At 46.8% G+C, this 20,838-nt stretch overlaps 2 protein-coding genes across 2 annotated transcripts in view; both read left to right on the plus strand.

Annotated features, from left to right (window-relative positions):
* The first annotated feature begins 3,206 nt into the window (after positions 1 to 3,206).
* SLC25A33 (solute carrier family 25 member 33) lies at positions 3,207 to 18,250 on the plus strand. The gene is made up of 7 exons (XM_070956039.1): positions 3,207 to 3,259; positions 12,342 to 12,521; positions 14,772 to 14,849; positions 14,981 to 15,081; positions 15,678 to 15,744; positions 16,014 to 16,294; positions 17,773 to 18,250. The coding sequence occupies exons 1-7, from the start codon at positions 3,207 to 3,209 to the stop codon at positions 17,973 to 17,975; spliced, it is 963 nt and encodes a 320-aa protein (XP_070812140.1). The 3' UTR covers positions 17,976 to 18,250.
* A 1,527-nt stretch (positions 18,251 to 19,777) lies between these two features.
* The window catches only part of TMEM201 (transmembrane protein 201), a 33,191-nt gene continuing 32,130 nt past the window's right edge, over positions 19,778 to 20,838 (plus strand). The window contains exon 1 of the mRNA XM_070956191.1: positions 19,778 to 19,908. Within this exon, the coding sequence (XP_070812292.1) occupies positions 19,793 to 19,908 (116 nt within the window). The 5' untranslated portion in view covers positions 19,778 to 19,792. The remainder of the gene's footprint in view (positions 19,909 to 20,838) is intronic.

Below are 20,838 nucleotides of genomic sequence, written 5' to 3' on the forward strand. Positions count from 1 at the left end.
CACGAATAATTTTCGCCCAAAACTGGAAAAACAATGACATACCATCAGAAGACAAGGTGATTAAAAAAATCATGGAGTCTGTGGAAATGGATAAGCTCGTGAAGGAGATACAAGAAAAAGATGAAACACAATATTACTTAGTCTGGGAGAAATGGTATAAATGGTTGGAGGAAAGTGTGGAGGGGAAAGAGGGAAAAAGGAAGACTAAATAATGGTTAAATTTGGAGAAATATAGAAACAAATGGGAAGATATAAAAATTGTGGAAAGGAAATTAGGTACATGTTTATGTCAAATGTAAATAAAATAATTAGAATAATGGAATATATTATAACGGTATATATATGATATACTAGAAATATATGTGTAAGGATATATTAAGAAAGAGAAAATGTATAAATATGGCTTACTGATGCGAAGATGTTGAAAAGAAGAAGGTGTAAATATCTGTTTTTGTTTGTTTTTTTAAAAGAAACTTTAATAAAATTAAAAAGATTTTATTTATTTATTATAGTTCTATACCGCCTTTCTCCCATAGGACTCAAGGCGGTGTACAGTCAAGAAAAATACAGATACACAAACATCATAAAATTGCTAATTAAAATTATTATTATAACATAGTTTGGCCCAATTAAATAGAACCTAACATTAGATAACATTACATAATTTTAATTTTAATATCCTGGGAGCCTGACTAGGTGGCTCTGAGTCACCAAGCTTGTCTCTCAGTCACTGAGCTTGTCGATCAGAAAGGGTCGGCAGTTCGGCGGTTCGAATCCCTAGCACGGGTCTCCTGCGTGAGTAGGGGGTTGGACTAGATGATCTCCGAAGGTCCCTTCCAACTCTGTTCCTGTTACTGTAAGGCTGACATTAAAATAACCAGGGAAATAACGAACAGATTATCCAACCTCAAACAGTGGCTGGATAAATAACTTGGTTGTGGTGTTTTGTTTTTTTTACTGCGGTATGAATTTTTTTTTTTTTGTTTTAAATGCATTTTTCTAATTTGTTTATGAAGAAGCCAGCAGTTGGCAAATCTCTCATGTCTCCTTCCGAGTTGACCTTCCTTCCAAGGGATCCTGTGACAAACTGCCTCTGCCTCTTCCCCCAAAGGCAGGGAGGGAGGGTGTGTATGGGTCACAAACACACACAAACACACTTCTCCTTTTGCTAAGTGTCTTGAGCCAGACCAACCGTGCCCCCACCCAACCCAGTGGCTCTCCGGATTGAGTTGCAATGTGACACCGAGTTCGCATGTTCCTCTTTCCCAGGAAATGCGCCTCTAGGCAAAAGGGTGCGTTGCAAAGGCGGCTTCCCACAATGCACTGTTCTGTCTTTTATTTTTATGTTTTAAATGTTTAAAAGAGAGATTGTAGCATTAGGGACTATTAACTCTGGCTGAGTCACCTTCTAAGCCACTGTTTGTCCACTCTGGCAAACTTGAAGAAGTTTAGGCCAGTATTTGTTCAACCTGGGCAACTTTCAAAAAGGGTGGACTTCAACTCCCAGAATTCCCCAGCCAGCCATGAATCATAGAGTTGGAAGGGATCCAGAACGATCACCTCCTATTTCAGTGTTTCTCAACCTGGGCAATTTCAAGATCTGTGGAACTTCAACTCCCAGAATTCCCCATTCGTCCGTCCATCCATCTAGCCATGCTGGCTGGGGAATTCTGGGAGTTGAAGTTCCACAGATCTTGAAATTGCCCAGGTTGAGAAACACTGAAATAGGAGGTGATCGTTCTGGATGCCTTCCAACTCTATGATTCATGGCTAGCTGGGGAATTCTGGGAGTTGAAGTCCACCCTTTTTGAAAGTTGCCCAGGTTGAACAAATATTGGCCTAAGATAGAATGGGCTGTTGCAAACCATGGCTTAGCCTTAGGTGCTCATTTCTTCTTTGTTTGACCTTCCCTGGAAAACCAGCTTCAATGGAGCAGGACAACCTAGTGTGTGGGACTAAAGACAAAGCTCTCCCTGTGTGTGTGTGTGTGTGTGTGTGTGTGTGTGTGTGTGTGTGTGGTGTGAAAGAGATGGACAGAGAGAGAGATGGAGAGGGGGAGAGACAGAAAGGGAGAGATGGAGGGAAGAGAGAGGGAGAAAGGAGAGAGAAGGGAGAGAGGGAGGAGAGAGAGGGGAAGAGGGGGAGGGGTGGTGGAGACGGGGAGAGAGAGAAGGAGGGGAGGGGGGAGAGAGAAGGAGGGGAGAGGGAGGGAGGAGAGAGGAAGAGGGGGATGGGTGGTGGAGAGGGAGAGAGAGAAGGAAGAGGAGGAGAAAGGGAGGGAGGAGAGAGGAAGAGGGGGAGGGGGAGAGAGAGAGAGAGGGAGGAGAGAGGAAGAGGGGGAGAGAGAGGGAAGAGAGGAAGGGGGAGGGAGGGAGAGAGAGGGAGAGAGAGGGAGGAGAGAAAGAGGGAGGGGAGGGGGAGAGGGAGAGAAAGGGAGGGAGGAGAGAGGAAGAGGGGGAGGGGGAGAGAGAGAGAGGGAGGAGAGAGAGGAAGAGGGGAAGAGAGAGGGAGAGAGAGGGAGGAGAGAAAGAGGGAGGGGAGGGGGAGAGGGAGGGATAGGGAGGGAGGGAGGGGGAGAGGAAGAGAGTGAGAGAGAGCCAGCCACGTAGCTGCGCATGGCGTCACTCATAGTCCCACACATCCCTGGGAAAGGGGACCAAGCGGTGAGCTGCGATTCCAACTTTTTTTTTTTAATTTATGTTTATTTTGGGGCTCACGAATAATCCATCCAATACGGAAACTCCCCACCAGCTCACCCCCCCCACCCCTACCTTCCTTCCCACGGTGTCCCCATTCATAAGAAGAGGAAGGAAAAAAAAAAAAAACAACCGAGCCCCGCCCCCTCCGCGGAGCCCCGCCCCTTTCCTTTGTGACGCCGGGCCGGCCTCTGTTGCGTCACCCTCCCGGCTCTCGTCCTCGCCTCACCCCCCTCCCTCCCCGCCTTTCCCTCCCGAGCCCGGCCAATCGCGTCCCTCGGCGCCCCTCCGCGTCATCGCCCTCCCCCCTCGCGCCTCCGCCGTCCTCGTGGTTGGCTCGCTCCGCACGTGGAGCCCGGCGCCGGCATCGCGTGACAACGGCGCAGGCGCAGTAGCGAGCCAGGCCATCCTTTGGCTGGCAGTTCGGGAGTTTCGGCAGTTCGTAACGCAGCGCCGGGAAGGACCGAGGCCGGCTTTGGGGCGAGGTGGGGGGGGGCGGGCAGGCAGGCAATGGCCGGGGTCTCGTCGGAGAAGAGCACGCTGCTTCATCTGTTCGCCGGGGGGTGAGTCCTGCGCCGCCTCCTCTGCCCCATTCATGCTTTCCTCCCTTTTTCCCACGCCCCCATTCATAAATTCTCCCCTCGGTTCCCACGGCCCCCCCCATTCATAATTTTTCTCCCCTTCCCCATTCATCCCTTCTTCTCTCCCCATTTCTTTTTGTCTCTCCCCCCCCCATCTTTTCTTCATTCAGGAACAGTAACAGAGTGGGAAGGGACCCTTGGAGGTCATCTAGTCGGACCCCCCTGCTCACCCTTCTTGATCGGCAGGCTCAGTGTCTTAGCCACTGAGCCACCTCCTCCTTTCCTCTCCCCCCCCCTCTTTCATTGAGAATTTCCACCCTTCTTTCTCCTTGTCAGATTAAATCCTACTCCTCCCTCCCCGATTTTCTGATCCCCCCCCATCCCCTCCTCCTTCCTTGGGGCTCTTCTTTCTCATTTGTTCCCCCCACCCCATACTTTTATTTGAATTATGGGGTCAAATATATATATATATATATATATCTTTTTAATTGTATTTTAATGTTTGTAGTTTATGTTTTTACTTTGGCTGTACACCGCCCTGAGTCCTCAGGGAGAAGGGCGGTATATAAATTTGACATAAAATAAAATAAAAAAATACTTTATATGCTGATCTCCCATGGACAGTAGCAGTCTACCTTTGGCTGTCAGAAAAAAAAATCCTGGGGGTTTGGGGACTGCAGGACCGATCCCTGCACTGGGCCCCCCACCATCACCCCTTCCTCTCCAACTTGTTCTCATCTCCAGGTTGTCCCCGATCTAGTAGATCACCCATTGCATCAGATCCCGTAGGTCAGGGGTCCGCAATCTTAAACACTCAAAGAGCCATTTGGATCCGTTTCCCACAGAAAAGAAAACACCGGGAGCCACAAAACCTTTCCACGTGCCTAACTATTTCTTGAGCGGCCTTTTCTTCTGAAACTTTTCTTTTCTTGGATTTATTCATGGTTGAATAAATCCAGGGGGTTGAAAAAACTCAATAAATTGCATGCTGGCGGGTGTCGCACATTGTGATGCCTATTTTGAGTGACAGGGAGCCGCAGCAGAGGGGCGAAAGAGCCACATGCGGCTCCAGAGCCGCAGGTTGCTGACCCCTGCCTTAGGTGCTCATGGGCGTCAGAAGCCAATAAATCACCTTGTGGCATCCTCCTTTCCGAGAAAGATTTTCTCCGCTTTTGCATAACACAACACAACACACCCTGAAACAACAAACGAAAGGAAGGGGAATTTTTTTTTTTTTTAAATCAAGGATGTTGTGCAAAAGGCGACTGACGGCTTGACGAAATGCCCCACCGGTTTGTCTGGGGGGGGGGGGGAAGTAACTGATTCAGCAGACAGGTTATAATTAGAGGCAGGAAATTGTCTGCCAGTAGTATGTAGTCTTTATATGTAGTGTGGATGGATGTTCTTGTCAAAAATCAGAGTTTTTCAGCCCAGGGATTTTAAAAAGCGACGAATGAATGGGCAGTGAGAATAAAATATCAATATGTTATGTGCGGGTCATTATCTGATTCGCAGACGCTTCCTTAAATGGGAGATCATTATGAAATTACTGTGATAATAAGGTTACGAAACCCACAGATTATGGAATCCGCAGAGGTAGGGGAAAAGGCTTCTTAAAAGATTAGTGTGTATTTCTGGAGTGCAGTTGCTATCTTTGTTTTCCACTTGTGACTCTGGGCATCAGTGTAGACTCCTAGTTTAATCCCTGGATGTAGCTGCTGTTTATTACTTTCTCACCCTCCCTGTTGCTGAAATACTTCTGGGGGAAAGAAAGAGAAAAGGGGAGCTTTGTCAAGGTTTTTTTTTTCCCCATCCAGAAGCTGCTTTTTCTAAACTCCCACCCACCCCCGTTTCTGAATCTCTGCAGAGTCTTGATGTGCCAAGAAAACCATCTCATGGACTACTGTACTACTACTACTACTACTACTACTACTGCTAATAATAATAATAATAATAATAATAATAATAATAATAAGAAGAAGAAGAAGAAGAAGAAGAAGAAGAAAAAGTAAACATACTCAACATCATCATTATTATTATTATTATTATTATTATTATTATTATTATTATTATAGTGCAGGGGTCTGCAACCTTAAACACTCAAAGAGCCATTTGGACCTGATTCCCACAGAAAAGAAAACACCGGGAGCCACAAAACCTTTCCCCGTGCCTGACTATTTCTTGAGCGGCCTTTTCTCCTGAAATTTTTCTTTTCTTGGATTTATTCATGGTTGGCCTACCGGGGGTTGAAAAACTCAATAAATTGCAGGCTGGCGATTGTGATGCATATTTTGAGTGACAGGGAGCCGCAGCAGAGGGGTGAAAGAGCCACATGCGGCTCCAGAGCCGCAGTTTGCTGACCCCTGTACTAGTAGGACGCGGTGGCTCAGTGGCTAAGACGCTGAGCTTGGCGATCGAAAGGTCGGCGGTTCAGCGGTTCGAATCCCTGGCGCCGCGTAACGGGGTGAGCTCCCGTGACTTGTCCCAGCTTCTTCCAACCTAGCAGTTCGAAAGCACGTAAAAAAAAATGCAAGTAGAAAAATAGAGACCACCTTTGGTGGGAAGGGAACAGCGTTCCGTGCGCCTTTGGCGTTGAGTCATGCCGGCCACATGACCACGGAGACGTCTTCGGACAGCGCTGGCTCTTCGGCTTTGAAACGGAGATGAGCACCGCCCCCTAGAGTCAGGAACGACTAGCACATATGTGCGAGGGGAATCTTTACCTTTTACTCAGACATTACCTTAACAGTTCTTAGGTCCTTGGTTAGGACTTGAACTGTGAAGTTTTTAACCAGTCCCAGACTGTGAATCGAATTGAAGATTAAATCTTAAATAACAATAATGGAGCCCTTGCAAATCCCTCACTCTGTTGGCAAAGACCCAACTTCTCACTTTGGCCCTTTGCAAATAGCAAACTTGGAAGAGTACGTCCCTCTGATTGTGTCACACTTGTTCCTTGGCCTTCTAAGATTGTGTGTGTGTGTGTGTGTTTTTTTCCTGCTCAATTGGCAATGGTTCCACATACCCACACCCATCAACTCCTGATTATTGCATTTCTCCCGTTTGAAACACAGTGTCCTAAAAAGGGTTGTGTCCCTGCTGTGTTTTGTTCCACGCGACTTCCTTGGCTGTTGCGTAAAAAGGTCATCTCTTCCCAGGTGTTCCCTTCAAATTGGATTGAGCAATTTGTGCTTTGAAAGCGTAACGGGGCCGGAGTGAAAGAAAGACTTCACGGTGTTCCGAAGGGGAACCGCTAATCGACGAGTTAGATCTTTTCATCGAGGAAAGATCAACCCGGAATAAATCTTGTTTCCAAACGATTGACTTGACGAGTGGCTGCAAAGCGGCTTTAGCTGGAGGTGAACTGAAGGGCTTGATGTTTTGAAGTCCAGCTAGGATAGTTTATTGATTGATTAATTGATTGGTTCGATTTATATGCTGCTCTTCTCCGGAGACTCAGGGCGGCTTACAATGCGTTAAGCAATAGCCTACATACTTTTGTATATACCTGCTTAGTAGGGCTTTCGCCCCCCCCCCCAAGCGGTGTTCTTTTTTTTATACAAAGTCAGCTTATTGCCCCCACAATCCGGGTGCTCATTTTACCTACCTCGGAAGGATGGAAGGCTGAGTCAACCTTGAGCCTGGTGAGATTTGAACTCGCAGTAATTGCAGGCAGCTGGGCAGCTAAGCGCTACTTAACAGCGCTTTAGTCCGCTGCACCACCAAGGCTCCTTTTATTTTATTTTATTATTTTATTTTCCTTCCACATACTTAGCGAACAGTACATTGTCTGGGTCAATTTACCCTATACCAGGGATGGCTAACTTTCTTGCTGTCGCGCGCCAAAAGCGGGGGGAGTGCGGGGGAGTCACGCGCGCGCAAGCCCACACCCATAATTCAATGGCCTCCCCCACGTCCTGCGCCCCCGTGCATGCACATGTGAGCCCTCCCCGCAGTCCCCCCCATTTTTGGCATGCAACAGCAAAAAGGTTACCGGTGGGCCCGTTTTTTGCCCTCCCCAGGCTCCAGAATCTTTCTTGGAGGCTGGGGAGGGCGAAAACAGCCTTCCCCATTCTCCCGGAGGCTCTCCAGAGGCCAGAAACGGCCCATTTCCTGACTTCTAGTGGGCCTGGAAGGCTCGAAAATCAGCTGGCTGGCACGCACATGCGCGCTGGAGCCGAGCTAGGGCAACGCTCACGTGCCCACAGATATGGCTCCACGTGCCACCTGTGGCACGCGTGCCATAGGTTCACCATCGCGGCTCTATACAGAATCTTGGTGACGATGCTAGTATTAATTAAATATACATATTAATATTCTTTCAGCTTCTCAGATTTGCATATATATTGTAATTATAATGTATTATATTTTGTAGCAGTGTACAAAGTTGTGTTTTTCCAATTTCTACTTTCTGTCTCTATTATTAGCCACTAATTAGATTAGGATTAGATTAGAATTAGATTAGATTAGATTAGAATTAGATTAGATTAGAATTCTTTATTGGCCAAGTGTGATTGGACACACAAGGAATTCGTCTTTGGTGCATATGCTCTCAGTGTATATAAAAAGACAAGATACATTCGTCAAGAATCATAAGGCACAACACTTAATGATAACTAATGCAACAATTCCCATATTAAGAAGTATTATGTATCTATCCATCATCCCTTATTTTTTACTTTTTAAATATCCATAATAGTAGTCTTAACTTCTAACATTTACTTATACGTACTAACTATAATAGTTTCTATCATATAATGGTACACATCATAACATTTTCCCAACTTTTAGGTTCTAGCTCTATTTTCTAGTCTTTAATAAAACAAATCCCATATTAAGTTATATTCTGCGTCTATCCATCATCTCTTGCCCGTTTTAGTATTTCAAGTCCTATTGACTTTTATTGACAGGTAGGATAGCTTTTAAGCTCGGGACTAAACTGTATTGCTCAGTTTAGCTTTGAGACTGTCCTCACGCGAGTTTCGACTCTTCGGTGGCTTGGGGTTGGCAGGAGAAAAATATGGCTTTTCCAAGCTTTGAAGCGTGCCAATTTCTTGCCAACGTATTCCATTGTTCTCTGAAGCAACAGGAAATGCTTCCTTGCTTTCCTTTCCTTTGCCAAATCCTTGAAACTCGACTTGTATTGGGTGATTTCCCCCGCCTCCCAAAATAGGCCGACTTAAAAGTTGACAGAAATGGTTTTCTGAAATGTAGCTTGGCTCACTGGCACGTTCTCTCTTTTTTTCCCCCCTCTTTCTGTGATTCTGAACTTCTGTCTGCCCTTTAGGGATAATTGTCACTGGAGGCAAGTAACGTCGGTTATGCGGAAAAGGTCCGTTTCTATTTTGTCTGTTTTGTAAAAGCTTTGCTGGAATTAATGGCGTGCAAACTTCGTAAAATAAGGATTTCTTTGTGGTGCGGTTATTTTCTTTCTTAGAAAGCCGATGGCACGATGGAAATTAAATCTCTTTAGTAACAGCCAGACGCTTCCCTTTTTTAAAAAAAGGTATCTAAGCAATGAAACACATGGGATTTTTCCAGCGATACAGCGCGGACAATTCGGTGCTCCAGAGCAAAACATTTTCTGGTTGAACTAAAACGCAGAATTATCAGGAAAGATGCCCTTGTGCTGACTTCGGACTTGTGGGAAGTGCAGGGTTGTGATTTGGTAGAAAGTTGTGCTCCGCCACCATCTGCATTTCCGTGGGAGAACATTTTTCGGGAACCAACGGATCAAAGAGAGATTCCACCTTAGAACTAAGGAGGAGTTTTCTGACAGTGAGAACAATCAACCGAAGTTGCCTTCGGGAGTAGTGGAAGCTTCGTCACCGGAGGTTTTCAAGAAGAGACTGGACTGCCATCTTGTCCGAAATGGTGTAGGGACGTGATGGCGAACCTGTTGGCACGCGGAGCCATATCAGTGGGCAGATGAGCGTTGCTCTAGCGACCAGCTAAATTTCTGGACCTTCCGGGCCCACCGGAAGTCACAAAACAGGCTGTTTCCGGCCTCCGGAGAGATAGGGAAGGCTGTTTTCACCCTCCCCAGGCTCCCAGAAAGCCTCCAGAGCCTGGGGAGAGTGAAAAACAGGCCTTCCCATCCCACCAAAAGTCAGTAAACGGGCTGTTTCCGGCCTCTGGAGAGCCTCCGGGGAGTCTGGGGAAGGCTGTTTTCACCCTCCCCAGGCTCCCAGAAAGCCTCCGGAGCCTGGGGAGAGTGAAAAACAGGCCTTCCCATTCCACCAGAAGTCGGTAAGCGGGCTGTTTGGACTAGATGACCTTACAAGGTCCTTTCCAACTCTTATTAGTCTAAATTGAATTATGTCTCTGTTGCTTTGAGCAGTAGAGCTAACAGCTTCCGCTTTCTTCCTTGCTCCAGACAATCCATCGCACGCAAGCCGAAATATTTTTCTTGCCGCAGCTGTTAAATCGCCAGCAGGGCGGGGACGATGGGATGTGTAATCCCAACACCTCTTGCAGCGTTGGTCAACCCCCCCGGCACGCGTTTTGTGCAATCCGGCAAGCTTGCGTTTTGTCCAATTGGAAATGTTAGTGATGTCCCAGCCTATGATCGGATTTGAAAATAATTACTTTGGGCAGGAAGGATTTGATAATGAGGCATAATGATAGGGAATGCAGCCTGAGATTTTTTTTCTTTTAACAATTTCAGGTTGTTGCTTGTTTTTGTTTTTTTTTTCCCCCAGTTGGCACATGTAACCGAAACGCAGATCTTGCTTCAAAGCAGGACTTGCTTGGTACGGCTTAAACATTAATCCGTTCCCGGCAGTGAAGGGTGGAATTTTATTTTTGAAACTGCTGGTTAATTTGCAAAAATCTTTGAAAACAAGGCTTGGATAACTCTGGGCCCTTTAACGACCTGTGGACTTCAACTCCCAGCATTCCCGAGACAGCCACGACTGGGGAATTCTGGGAGTTGAAGTCCACAGGGTCGTAATGGGGCCATAGCTGCCCGCCCGTTTTAAAAGATTCTGCACATCGTTTTGATAGACAAGGGAGCTTTGGAATGAATTCTTTTCAGGTAGTCCTTGGCTGACGGCTGCAGCGGAGCCCAAAGATTTCTGTGGCTAAGTGAGACACGTGTTCAGTGAGTTTTGCCCGTTTTACGACCTTTCTTGGCATGTTCTTTGTTAAGTGCATCATTGCAGTCATAGGCCAACCATGGATAAATCCAAGAAAAGAAAAGTTTCAGAAGAAAACAGAACGTTTAATTCAACGACATAGGCTAGTTTTGTGGCCGCTCAAAAAAAAATAGTCAGGCACGGGAAGGGTTTTGTGGCTCCCGGTGTTTTCTTTTCGGTGGGAAACGGGTCCAAATGGCTCTTTTGAGTGTTTAAGGTTGCAAACCCCTGTTCTAGGCAGGAGACATTATATATAGCAATAGCCCTTAGACTTATATGCCGCTTCACAGCGCTTTCCAGCCCTGTCTAAGCGGTTTACAGAGTCAGCCTATTGCACCCCCAATAATTTGGGTCCTTATTTTACCGACCTCGGAAGGATGGAAGGCTGAGTCAACCTTGAGCCTGGTGAGAACCGAACTGCCAAATTGCAGGCGTATATATATCATCATCCTGGTCATATGGTTTTTTTTATTTTTTGAAAACACATCATACCAGATCTGCGGATAGCAGGCACCGTCCTCCCGACAGAAGGTCTCAGAACAGAGTTGGAGGGGACCCTGAAGGTCTTCCAGTCCAACCCTCTGCTTAAGCAGGAGACCCTGTGCCATTTCAGACAGGTGGTTGTCCAATTTCTTCTTGAAAGCCTCCAGTGATGGACGTCTCAAAGATGCTTTCTTTCCAAGAGGCAACTGGACTTTTTGTTTTTTTTCTTTGAAGACGTTTTGCTTCTCGTCCAAGAAGCTTCTTCAGCTCAGAGCTCAGATGAGCCAAATTATTTAATTCAATTTTAGTTCTGTTTTTTAAATTTTGTATGTATGTATTTTATTGTTGGCTGTTCACCACCCTGAGTCCTTCGGGAGAAGGGCGGTATACAAATTAAATAAAAGTAAAAGTAAAGTAAACAGCCCCTCAAATATTGGAACACTGCTGCTCAACTGAGGTTGGGGATGAGGGGCCTTGTAGTCCTGGCCAAAGTGGCAGGGCTCCTGCACCCTGAAGCCCACTTTGGATTTTGCTGATATTTCCGACTCTGCTAAAAGAGGCCAAAGATCGGATTTGCACGGCAGGGTTGCGCCAATGAAAATATTTGCCCTCGGAGTACTACGCCAGACAGCGCCTGGTTAACCTTTAGCATTATTTTTTTTAGGAAGGCCACTGCGAGGCTTTATTACCGTAGGTAATAAAAGCAGGAAAAAGGATGCCATACTAGGAGGAGACACTATGGTGGGGGGCAACCAGACTTCCGGTTGGCTCCAGAATTGAACGCGGGGCTTCCGGTTAGGACATTTGTGGCTCTTTGAGTGTTTAAAGTTGCTGACTCCTGCCGTAGGTAAATAAAAGCAAGATGTAGGTAATCCTCAGTTTACGACGACTGTTTTTATGAAATTTATTTGCCATCCATCTCGTATCCAGTGACTCCGGGCGGCTTACAACATAAAAGCATGAAATGCATTAAAAACATTGAAAATCGTGATCCGTAGAAACACACGGCCGATAAAAACAGATTTATTAAGAAATAAAATTGTTAACACGCAGCCGGACACACCGGCAAAGGGTTAGCTGGAGATAGAAGAATTTCTTAGGGTTCGGTGGGCGGCTATATTGATTTAATTAAAATATTGATTTTATGGATTTATTCATTAAATTGAGGAAGGGAAAACTGCCATTAGCCGGGTCTGAACTAAACCTAACGCTTTCTCTTTTCTTCACGTCAAGCTTTCAGGATACTCTGCACCACATAAAGTGAGCCTAACTTCTAGCTTAGCCTCCTTAATTAGTATTTAAAGTAGGTTTGATGATGATGATGATGATTTTTAAATCAATACATTTAAAAAAATTAAAATTCTTTTTTTTTTTTCCTCCTTCCGCTAACGTTGGATTTTTTTGTTTTGTCTTTCTTTCCTTTTTCGGTATGCTGAATGTTGCAGATGCGGTGGGACAGTGGGGGCCATCTTCACCTGCCCTTTGGAAGTGATCAAGACAAGGTTGCAGTCCTCAAGGTTGGCCTTCCGGGCTGTCTATTATCCGCAGGTCCATCTGGGCACGCTCAGCGGCGAAGGCGTGGTCCGTCCTACCTCTTTGCCCCCAGGTGTCCTCCAGGTGCTGAAGTGAGTGTCTTAAAAGTGTGGTCTTTGCATATATCGAAAGATTTTATATTGTTTGTTTAGCCTTGGCTGCTTTAAGACTTGTGGACTTCAACTCCCAGAATTCCCCGGCCAGCCATGTCTTAAGTCCACAGGTCTTAAAGTGGCCAAGGCTGAAAGAATACTATCTTAATCTATAGAAAAAAATATTAGAAAAATTCCTAAATGTTTTGCACTCAGAACCCCACTTCTAAACATTGTGGAAGACCCCAAAATCATTTTTCTATGATTTTTTCAGTATCTATATGAACAGTGCGTCATCCGATTATAGTCAATTTGAGCATTGATATCACAATAGTAATAATATTCATTAGTACTGGTCATATAACAGTGTTTTCTCAACATAATAATACTGATTATTAATACTAATTCATATAAGAAACATATCGTAATAAGCCCTCATAGTAAAATTAATCCTTCTCTTCTAATTCAAAATGTTCTAACTTCTGTTTCTATTGGTTAACCATTGATAAAAACAAAATCCCCATATTTCAAAATATTCCGTATCTTCCTTCTCTTTAATTTCAAGTGTTCATCTATCCATTTCTGCACGTCCTAGTATTTTTTTAAAAAAAATAATTATTATCTTCTCTTCTGTAGGGAACTCCACACCTTTCCAACGTTGTGAAAATTCAATTCTGGCCGCTGTTAAGACATATCGTATTAGATACACAGTTCCCTTTATTATATTTTTCTGGTACAACACCCAATGGAAATATTTCTGGTTTTAAATCTAGGGAATTAGGGAGTTTTTAAAGAAACGCCAGGCGATATTTATAATGTTGAAGGCAGCTGATTGTCCTTGATTGCTTCTCGGTGCAATTTTTTAAAGAGAGGGAACATTTTCAGGGAAGGCATATATCCATGCCAGGGGAAAAAAAAAATTAAAAAAGCTTGCTTGGCTGTTTTAAAAATACCCCCCTACACACACACCTTGGCAGTGATCTCTGCTGAGTCTGCATGCATTATATAAGCGCAAAAGGAGGCTGGAAAAGAGAGGGAGGTTGGTGGGCAGTTCTGGCCTGAGATAAATAAATCTGAATAGCAAGTTTAAAAGAAAAAGAAAAAAAAAAAATCCGGCACCGTTGCCAGTTTAACATAATAAGAGGCCAAGCCGTGCTCCTCCTTGGCAGCCTCCTGGCCCCTCTCCCCTTTTAAAAAAAAAAAACCTCTCCGTTCCCACGGAAAATGGGAATTAGCAACTCTCCTCTGAACTTGTAAAGACAATGCAGGGTTTGTGTTTCCTACGTCGTCGGCTCCAAAAACCACAATTATTCCCCGCTCCAGCAGTGGGATGTCTTGGAAACGCAGATTAAAACAGACACCCACCCACCCCCGAATTCTTAGGGGTGACCCCGCACCACAGCCTGGTGTCTTTTGCGAAATTGGCCGGTATTTGCCCAGCCGTGAACAGCTGAAAAAAATAAATGTGTCGGAAGGAATGTCCGTTTGGGTTCAGCTCCAAGTGGGGAAGAAAAGACACAGGTGGAAACATGGCGGCTGCTTGGAAAGAAAGAAAGGTTTTTAACGGTGGGCGGGATCCCATGCCTTGATCTCGGGTGAAGAGAAAAAAAAAGGGAAGAGACTCTGAGAGTGCCTGAGTTTTATGCCCTCTCTGGGCTTTTTTGAATTTGAGCCTGTATTCTGATTGGTTGTCAGACTCCCATGGGGTCATGCAGGGGTAACTTTGTAGGTTGTCTGTCTCCCAGGCTTGGTTGACTCTTGCTGGGTGATGATGAATGGGAATGAAAGGGCTTTTGGGCAATTCCTACTATGGCTCCTGCCTGAAGGAGGTAGATCTTTGTTATGTAGAATAGACTGGCCCAGGCCTTAACGGCCCATTGACAAAGGTGGGGCCTGAGTTTCTGCCTCCCTTTTAGGGGAAATATTCTGCCCTTTTAATATTTCCTAAAATATCTCATTTTCCTAGGAGAGGGATGGATGCTAACTTCTTACAAAAACGAAACCCTGTTGTAGCCTGGATAAAATGACTATCTTGTTCAGTGGTAGTATTAAGCAGGTTCTATCCAGTTCGGCGAACTGGTAGCGGCGGCTGCGGGAGGCTCCGCCCACCCGCACGTAATCACATCCCATTTATCCACGTTTTTGACGCTCTGTGCACGCATATTTCCATCCTGTTTTTAGTTGCTTTGAACAAATCTGCTTAAGTTTCTCCTCCTCTTCCCTCTCCCCCCCCTTTTTTTTGTTTTCCAGGTCCATTTTGGAAAAGGAGGGCCCGAAGTCACTTTTCCGTGGGCTGGGGCCCAATCTGGTTGGAGTTGCGCCATCCAGGTAGAAATTTGAAGGCGGTTTTTCAATTCCAAAACTCACTTAACAAATGCCTTGCTTAACAAGAGAAATTTTGGGCTCCACTTTGGTTGTAAACCAAGGACTCAACCTGTGTTTGTTTTGACTCTTTGCAGGGCTGTTTATTTTGCGTTTTATTCCCGAGCGAAGGAGCAATTCAACCACGTTTTCGTACCCAACAGCAATATGGTCCATATCTCTTCGGCGGCTTCCGCAGGTAGGTTAACCTGTCCCAGGTACCACGTCTTTCTTTGCTCGTTCTTGTTCCGGTTGGACCGAGCATCCTGGCACTTTGCCCCAAATCCATCAGGCGCTTCCCCATTGTTCCACTGGAGGGAGAACGTCATGGTTGCCTTTCCAGAGGAAGCTGCGAAGGAACAGACATCACAAACAATTGCCGCTCTAGGACGCCACACTCGCTCTCCTTAATGGCCCAGGCTCTCCCTTCCCCCTCGCATGACATCACAAACAATTGCCGCTCTAGGACGCCGCACTCACTCTCCTTAACGGCCCAGGCGTTCCACAGTTATGCTGGAATACACACACACACACACACACACACCAGGGATGTCTTACCCCCACAGTATTTGTTTCCAGATAGTAAGTCATCTGAGTACCAAGTTTGGTTGAAATTGCTTGAGGCGTTCCAGAGTTATGCTGGAACATACATACATACAACAATGTTTTGCACAATCCGGATTCTCACTCCTGCACTCCAGAGCGTGCTGACCGGAGGAGGGGGGATCCTGGGGATTGAAGTTCCTCAAAGGACTGATCCCATCTTTTCTGCTGGTTTTCTTTGCTCTTCTCCAGCTTTTGTGACGAACTCCCTGATGAATCCCATCTGGATGGTGAAAACCAGAATGCAGCTAGAAAGAAAGTAAGCAGGGAGGGGTATAGCTGGTTGGGGGAATTCTGGGAGTTGAAGTCCATCTACCTTCAAAGTTGTGAGCTTGAGAAAATGCTGCGCTAAAGCCTTAAATTTTAGAGATGAACGGGATACATTTCTGTTTTGAAGGGGGATAGAACTGGCAACGAGGGCATCCCCCATTTACCAACTAGTTGTAAACACCAGGATAGGCCCTGGTGAACTATTTAAAAATCTAGTTAAACCCATCACTCATTTGCTGATCGTTGTCTGCCTGTTAGAGTCCGCGGCTCGAAGCAAATGAACACCCTCCAATGCGCCAAGTACGTTTACCGCTCCGAAGGCATCCGGGGTTTTTACCGAGGCCTCACCGCCTCCTACGCGGGCATCTCCGAGACCATCATCTGCTTTGCTATTTATGAAAGATTGAAGCAACTCTTAAAAGATCCCAGCCGGTCCCCTTTCACTGGAAACCCGGAGAAGAATTCCACCAATTTCCTCGGAATCACGGTTGCCGCTGCCATTTCCAAAGGATGCGCGTCTTGCATCGCTTACCCACACGGTAGGTTTTTTCCTGTTTTCATCCACATCTCTAAAACTTCCCCCTGGCCTAGCAGAACCTTTTATTTAACCGAGCAAAGCCAATCATTGAAGGATTTGCCTCGTCGTCTTTTTTTAACGCACCATAATCCCTTGCGGGGTGGAATCTGGGCAACTGTATGGAGCTAGCAGAGCGTTTTACTGGCCGGATGCCCTCCTGTCACCAGTGCGGAGTTTCATTCAGCAGATATATTCTCAGTGTGCCCAGAGAGAGAAATATCAGCCTCTACCTACTCACAGCCTCCTGATTTTGAGGCGAGAGTTCCACCTCTTGGCCACCGCACCACTCCAAGGATTTGCCTCTTGTTGTTGTGAAAATCAGGTTTCTAGTCCTTATTGTTCCGAGCACACCTTGCTCCGGAACGTTCCCCCTCCAAGCAGCGTTCCTATGTGAGAGAAAACAAGACAGCTACGCACTTTCCCACAGAAAGGGGGGGGTGGTTAAATCAAGCAGGACGCAGGTGTCTTTAACACGTAAGTGTGGTCAAATTTGGCATCCTCTGTGCAACAGAAGAATTTTGAATTTTGTTCGTAATTGGTGCTTCACGGTAACTCGTGAGATGCTTAATTTTTAGATGTTTTCTGGATTTGGAATGTTTTTTCCCCCTCTTAACAATGGTGGAGACTTTCACTATCCTGTAGAAATAGAGTCCTTTTATAGATTTTTATGCCACCCCCAATCAGTGCTGAATTTACCATATTTTTTGGAGTATAAGATACACTCCCCCCCCCAAAAAAAGAGGGTGGAAATGTCGATGCGTCTTATACACCGAATATCGCCATTTTTGGCCTCCTGAAACCTCGCCCTGCGCGTCCTGTTTTCGCAAAAAAACAGGCCCGTTTTTGGCCCCTCGAATCTCTCACGCATCCCGTTCTTGCCCTCCCCAGGCCCCAGGAGCACTCTGCAAGCAGGGGTGGGTTCTACTTACCTTTACTAGCGGTTTGCAACGGGAGCGCGCGCACAGATCACCGTTGATGTCAGGGCGGGTGGACAGAGCCCAGTGGTGGGTTTCAAACTCAAAATTTCCGCTACCGGTTCCCCAGAACTGGTCAGAACCTACCGAAACCCACCTCTGGCGGAGCCTCACGCCGGTTTTACTACCGGTTCTATAGAACCGGGAGCAACCCACCACTGTCTGCAGGCCTCCCAAACCCTCTGCGAGTTCCCATTTCTGCGAAAAACGGGCCCGTTTTTGCAAAAAAAACCGAGCCCATTTTTGGGGAAAACGGGATGCGCAGAGGGTTTGGGAGGCCTGCAGAGTGCTCCTTGGGGCCTGGGGAGGGCAAAAACCGGACGCGCAGAGGCCAAAAACTATTTCCCCCCCCCTTGTTTTCGTCTTTGAAATCTTGGTGCGTCTTATACTCTGGCGCGTCTTATCGTCCGAAAAATACGGTAAACGCAGGCTGTTGTCCTGACATTTCGTTTCTCCCTGTCCCCAGAGGTCATCCGGACGAGGCTACGCGAGGAAGGAACCAAGTATCAGTCCTTCCTCCAGACGGCCCGTCTGGTCTTCCAGGAAGAAGGCTATTTCGCTTTTTACCGCGGACTTTTTGCTCAGCTGATGAGGCAGATCCCGAACACGGCTATCGTCCTGTCGACCTACGAATTGATTGTGTATCTGTTAGAAGATCAAGTGAAGTAGCCGTCCGAAGCCGAGACCGAATGCAGCCAGTAACAAATAATAATAATAATAATAGCACGATTGTGGGACAGTTCACAACACACTAGGGGAAAAAAACAAACTTTTGAAACGGACAGTCTTGCTCGCTGGATGTTGTTTTGAGGAGGGGGCATTTCTCCTCTCCCCCCACCCCATTGCAATTTCCCTTCCAGAATCTTTGTTTTTAAAGGTATGTATGTTAATAAGAGTTATTGCTTTCTTTTTTTTTTAATTTAAATGAGAGACGGTTCAGAAATTAAAAAGAATGACTGAATTAAATTATGTTATTTAATTTCTGCGGATGCTGTTGGGACAGACTCTTCTTTTATACGCTCGTATAGCATGGGCAAGAAACATTGGACATCACATACAACGGGAGGACTGGGGAAAAGTATGGGAAACTAATTATATCATGACTAAATCAGCAGTTTATAGAGAGGAACCTTCGAGATTAGCGAAGATGTATCCGAATTTAAACTCAACCTGCTGGAAATGCAAACAGGCATAGGGCACTTTCTTTCATGTCTGGTGGCTTTGCCCCAAAATTAGGAAATACTGAGAAAAAAATAAAAACTTGGCTAACAGAAATAACAGCAGAGGAAATACGAGTTGAAACCAGAATTTTTTCTATTTAGGCATGATCAAAGAAAATCTCTCGGTTTTTCTACCGGTTTCACTTTTCTTCTTTCGACTGTCACCTCTATTCTAACAGCAAACCCTTCCTAAAAGTCATTCATTGCGTTACATTCTTGATTAAATTATCTTTCCATTGAGATATCATTTTATGGCACGACTCCCTCTCCCCCCCCCAAAAAAGTAGTGTTATTTAGCTAAATTTTAGAAAATAACACTTTTTCCCCCAAAAGGCTTCGAACAATTTTGGCCACTAGTTTCGAAGGCGTTTTGGATCCATCACGCCCGAGACGGCTTTCCAAGCGTGATCGTGGCGAAAAAACACGACATTGTCCGTTCCCCTTCGCCCCCTCCCCAATCTTTTTTTCTTTTTAATCCTCGCGCGTTGGTGGACTCGGTTCCCCCTCGCCTCCCGGCACGACGCTGCCCTTTCACGAGGCGGCCCTCGAGCTTCCCCCGCCGCCCACCTTCCAATTCCTCCCCTCCGCCTCCTGTTTATAAAAGACCCGCGGCTGCGGAGCGGCTTGCAGCGGAGACGGAGCGAACGGCGCGGCTTAAAAGACAGAAGCCGTGCAGCCGATTCCCCGCTGCAAGGAAGATCCCGGATCGCGGGAACCTCGGTGCACGCGGTGGGTGGGTGGCTGGGTGAGGACCGTGGTGTAACCCTGTAGAATAGATCCCCCCTCTGTTAGAGATCCATCCATGCCCAGGGGGAGGATCCGGGCTCGGTGGAAGAGGCGGAGCCGAGGAAGGTCAAGCCGCGGGAAGGAGAGGGAAAAGGCGCTGATCCCAACCAGCCGCCGCCGCCGCTGGATTTCCCCCTTCGAACGTTCGCCCCCAAGCGGCCGCGTGATTGGCTGCCCGGCGTTCTAAGACCTCCGCCCCCCGCGGGGAGAGCTGCGACTCAACGTTCCAAAGGGGCGCCGAACGTTCTAAAAAGGCAACTCAACGTTCCATCGGCGGATACACGCGGGGAATTTTTTTTTCTCCCCTCCAGCACGAGGAAAAAGGAGACAACGACCCCCGCTTTTTTTCCTCCCCCCCTCTTTTTTCCTCTCCTCTCCTTCTCCATCCGCGATTCGGTTTCTTTCTCTCTCTCTCTTTTTTTTTTTTAAATTACCACCCCTCCATTCCTCTCCACCCCACGGCTCCCCACCACCACCACCATGGAAGACGTCGGCGCCTTGGTGGCGGCTTACTCCCGCGGCCTGGCCGGGGGCCTCGGCGTGACCGTGTGCGCCGCCGCTGCCGGCGGAGTCTTGCTTTATAAAATCGCGCGAAGGTAAGAGAAGGAGGCCGAGCTTTTGGCTTTGTATATTGCCTCTCGCGATCGGGGGCGATTGGTGGGTGGGTGGGCGAGGCCCAGAGGCGGATTTGCCCTTCTTACGACTTGGGGGTGAGTGGGGGGGGGAGACTCGGCCCCCTGTCTTAACTTCCCCCCCCAACCTCCCCATTCCTCCACTTCGCGCGCTTATCAAACGCTAAAAAGTTTGGGGGGGGGTCTCGCAGACGGGGACAGCAGACCCCGGGGATGTACTCGGGGGTGTTGCCCCCCCCTCCTCCGCCCCGTGGCTCCAAAGGCGGGGGCGATGGGGTGTCTTTTAAGGGGGAGAAATCGCCCTGGCTGGGGAGCCTTGCAGCTTGCCCGGCCCACGTGCCTGGAGTATGGGAGTGCAGCCCTTCCGGGTTCAACTTTGCACTGTGTGTGTATGTGTGTGTGTGTGTGTGTGAACGTGTGTCCCTGCCTGCCTGGAATGTGAATTCAAAGTAGCTTGGAGAGAAATCTCCGCTGAAATGGCCAAAGATAGATAGGTAGGTAGGTAAGTAGATACAGTAGATAGATATGGTAGGTAGGTAGGTAGATGGATAGGATAGATGGATAGGATTAGATAGGTAGGTAGATAGATAGATAGATGGATAGGCTAGGCTAGGATTAGAGAGATACGTAGGTAGGTAGATATGGTATAGGGTAGGTAGATAGGTAGATGGATAGGAATATGTAGGTAGATTAGGTAGGTAGGTACATGGATACTATAGATAGATAGGGGTAGATAGGTACCCCAAAAATAAGACACCCCCTGATAATAAGCCCAATTGGGCTTTTGAGCGCATGGCAATAAGGCCAAGCGCTAATTTCAGGGTTCCAAAAAATATAAGACGGGGTCTTATTTTCGGGGAAACACAGTAGGTAGGTAGGTAGATATGGTAGGTA

Source organism: Pituophis catenifer, unplaced genomic scaffold (assembly GCF_029215685.1).
Source record: "Pituophis catenifer annectens isolate HBS135680 unplaced genomic scaffold, rPitCat1.0.hap2 SCAF_18, whole genome shotgun sequence".
Taxonomy (NCBI): domain Eukaryota; kingdom Metazoa; phylum Chordata; class Lepidosauria; order Squamata; family Colubridae; genus Pituophis; species Pituophis catenifer.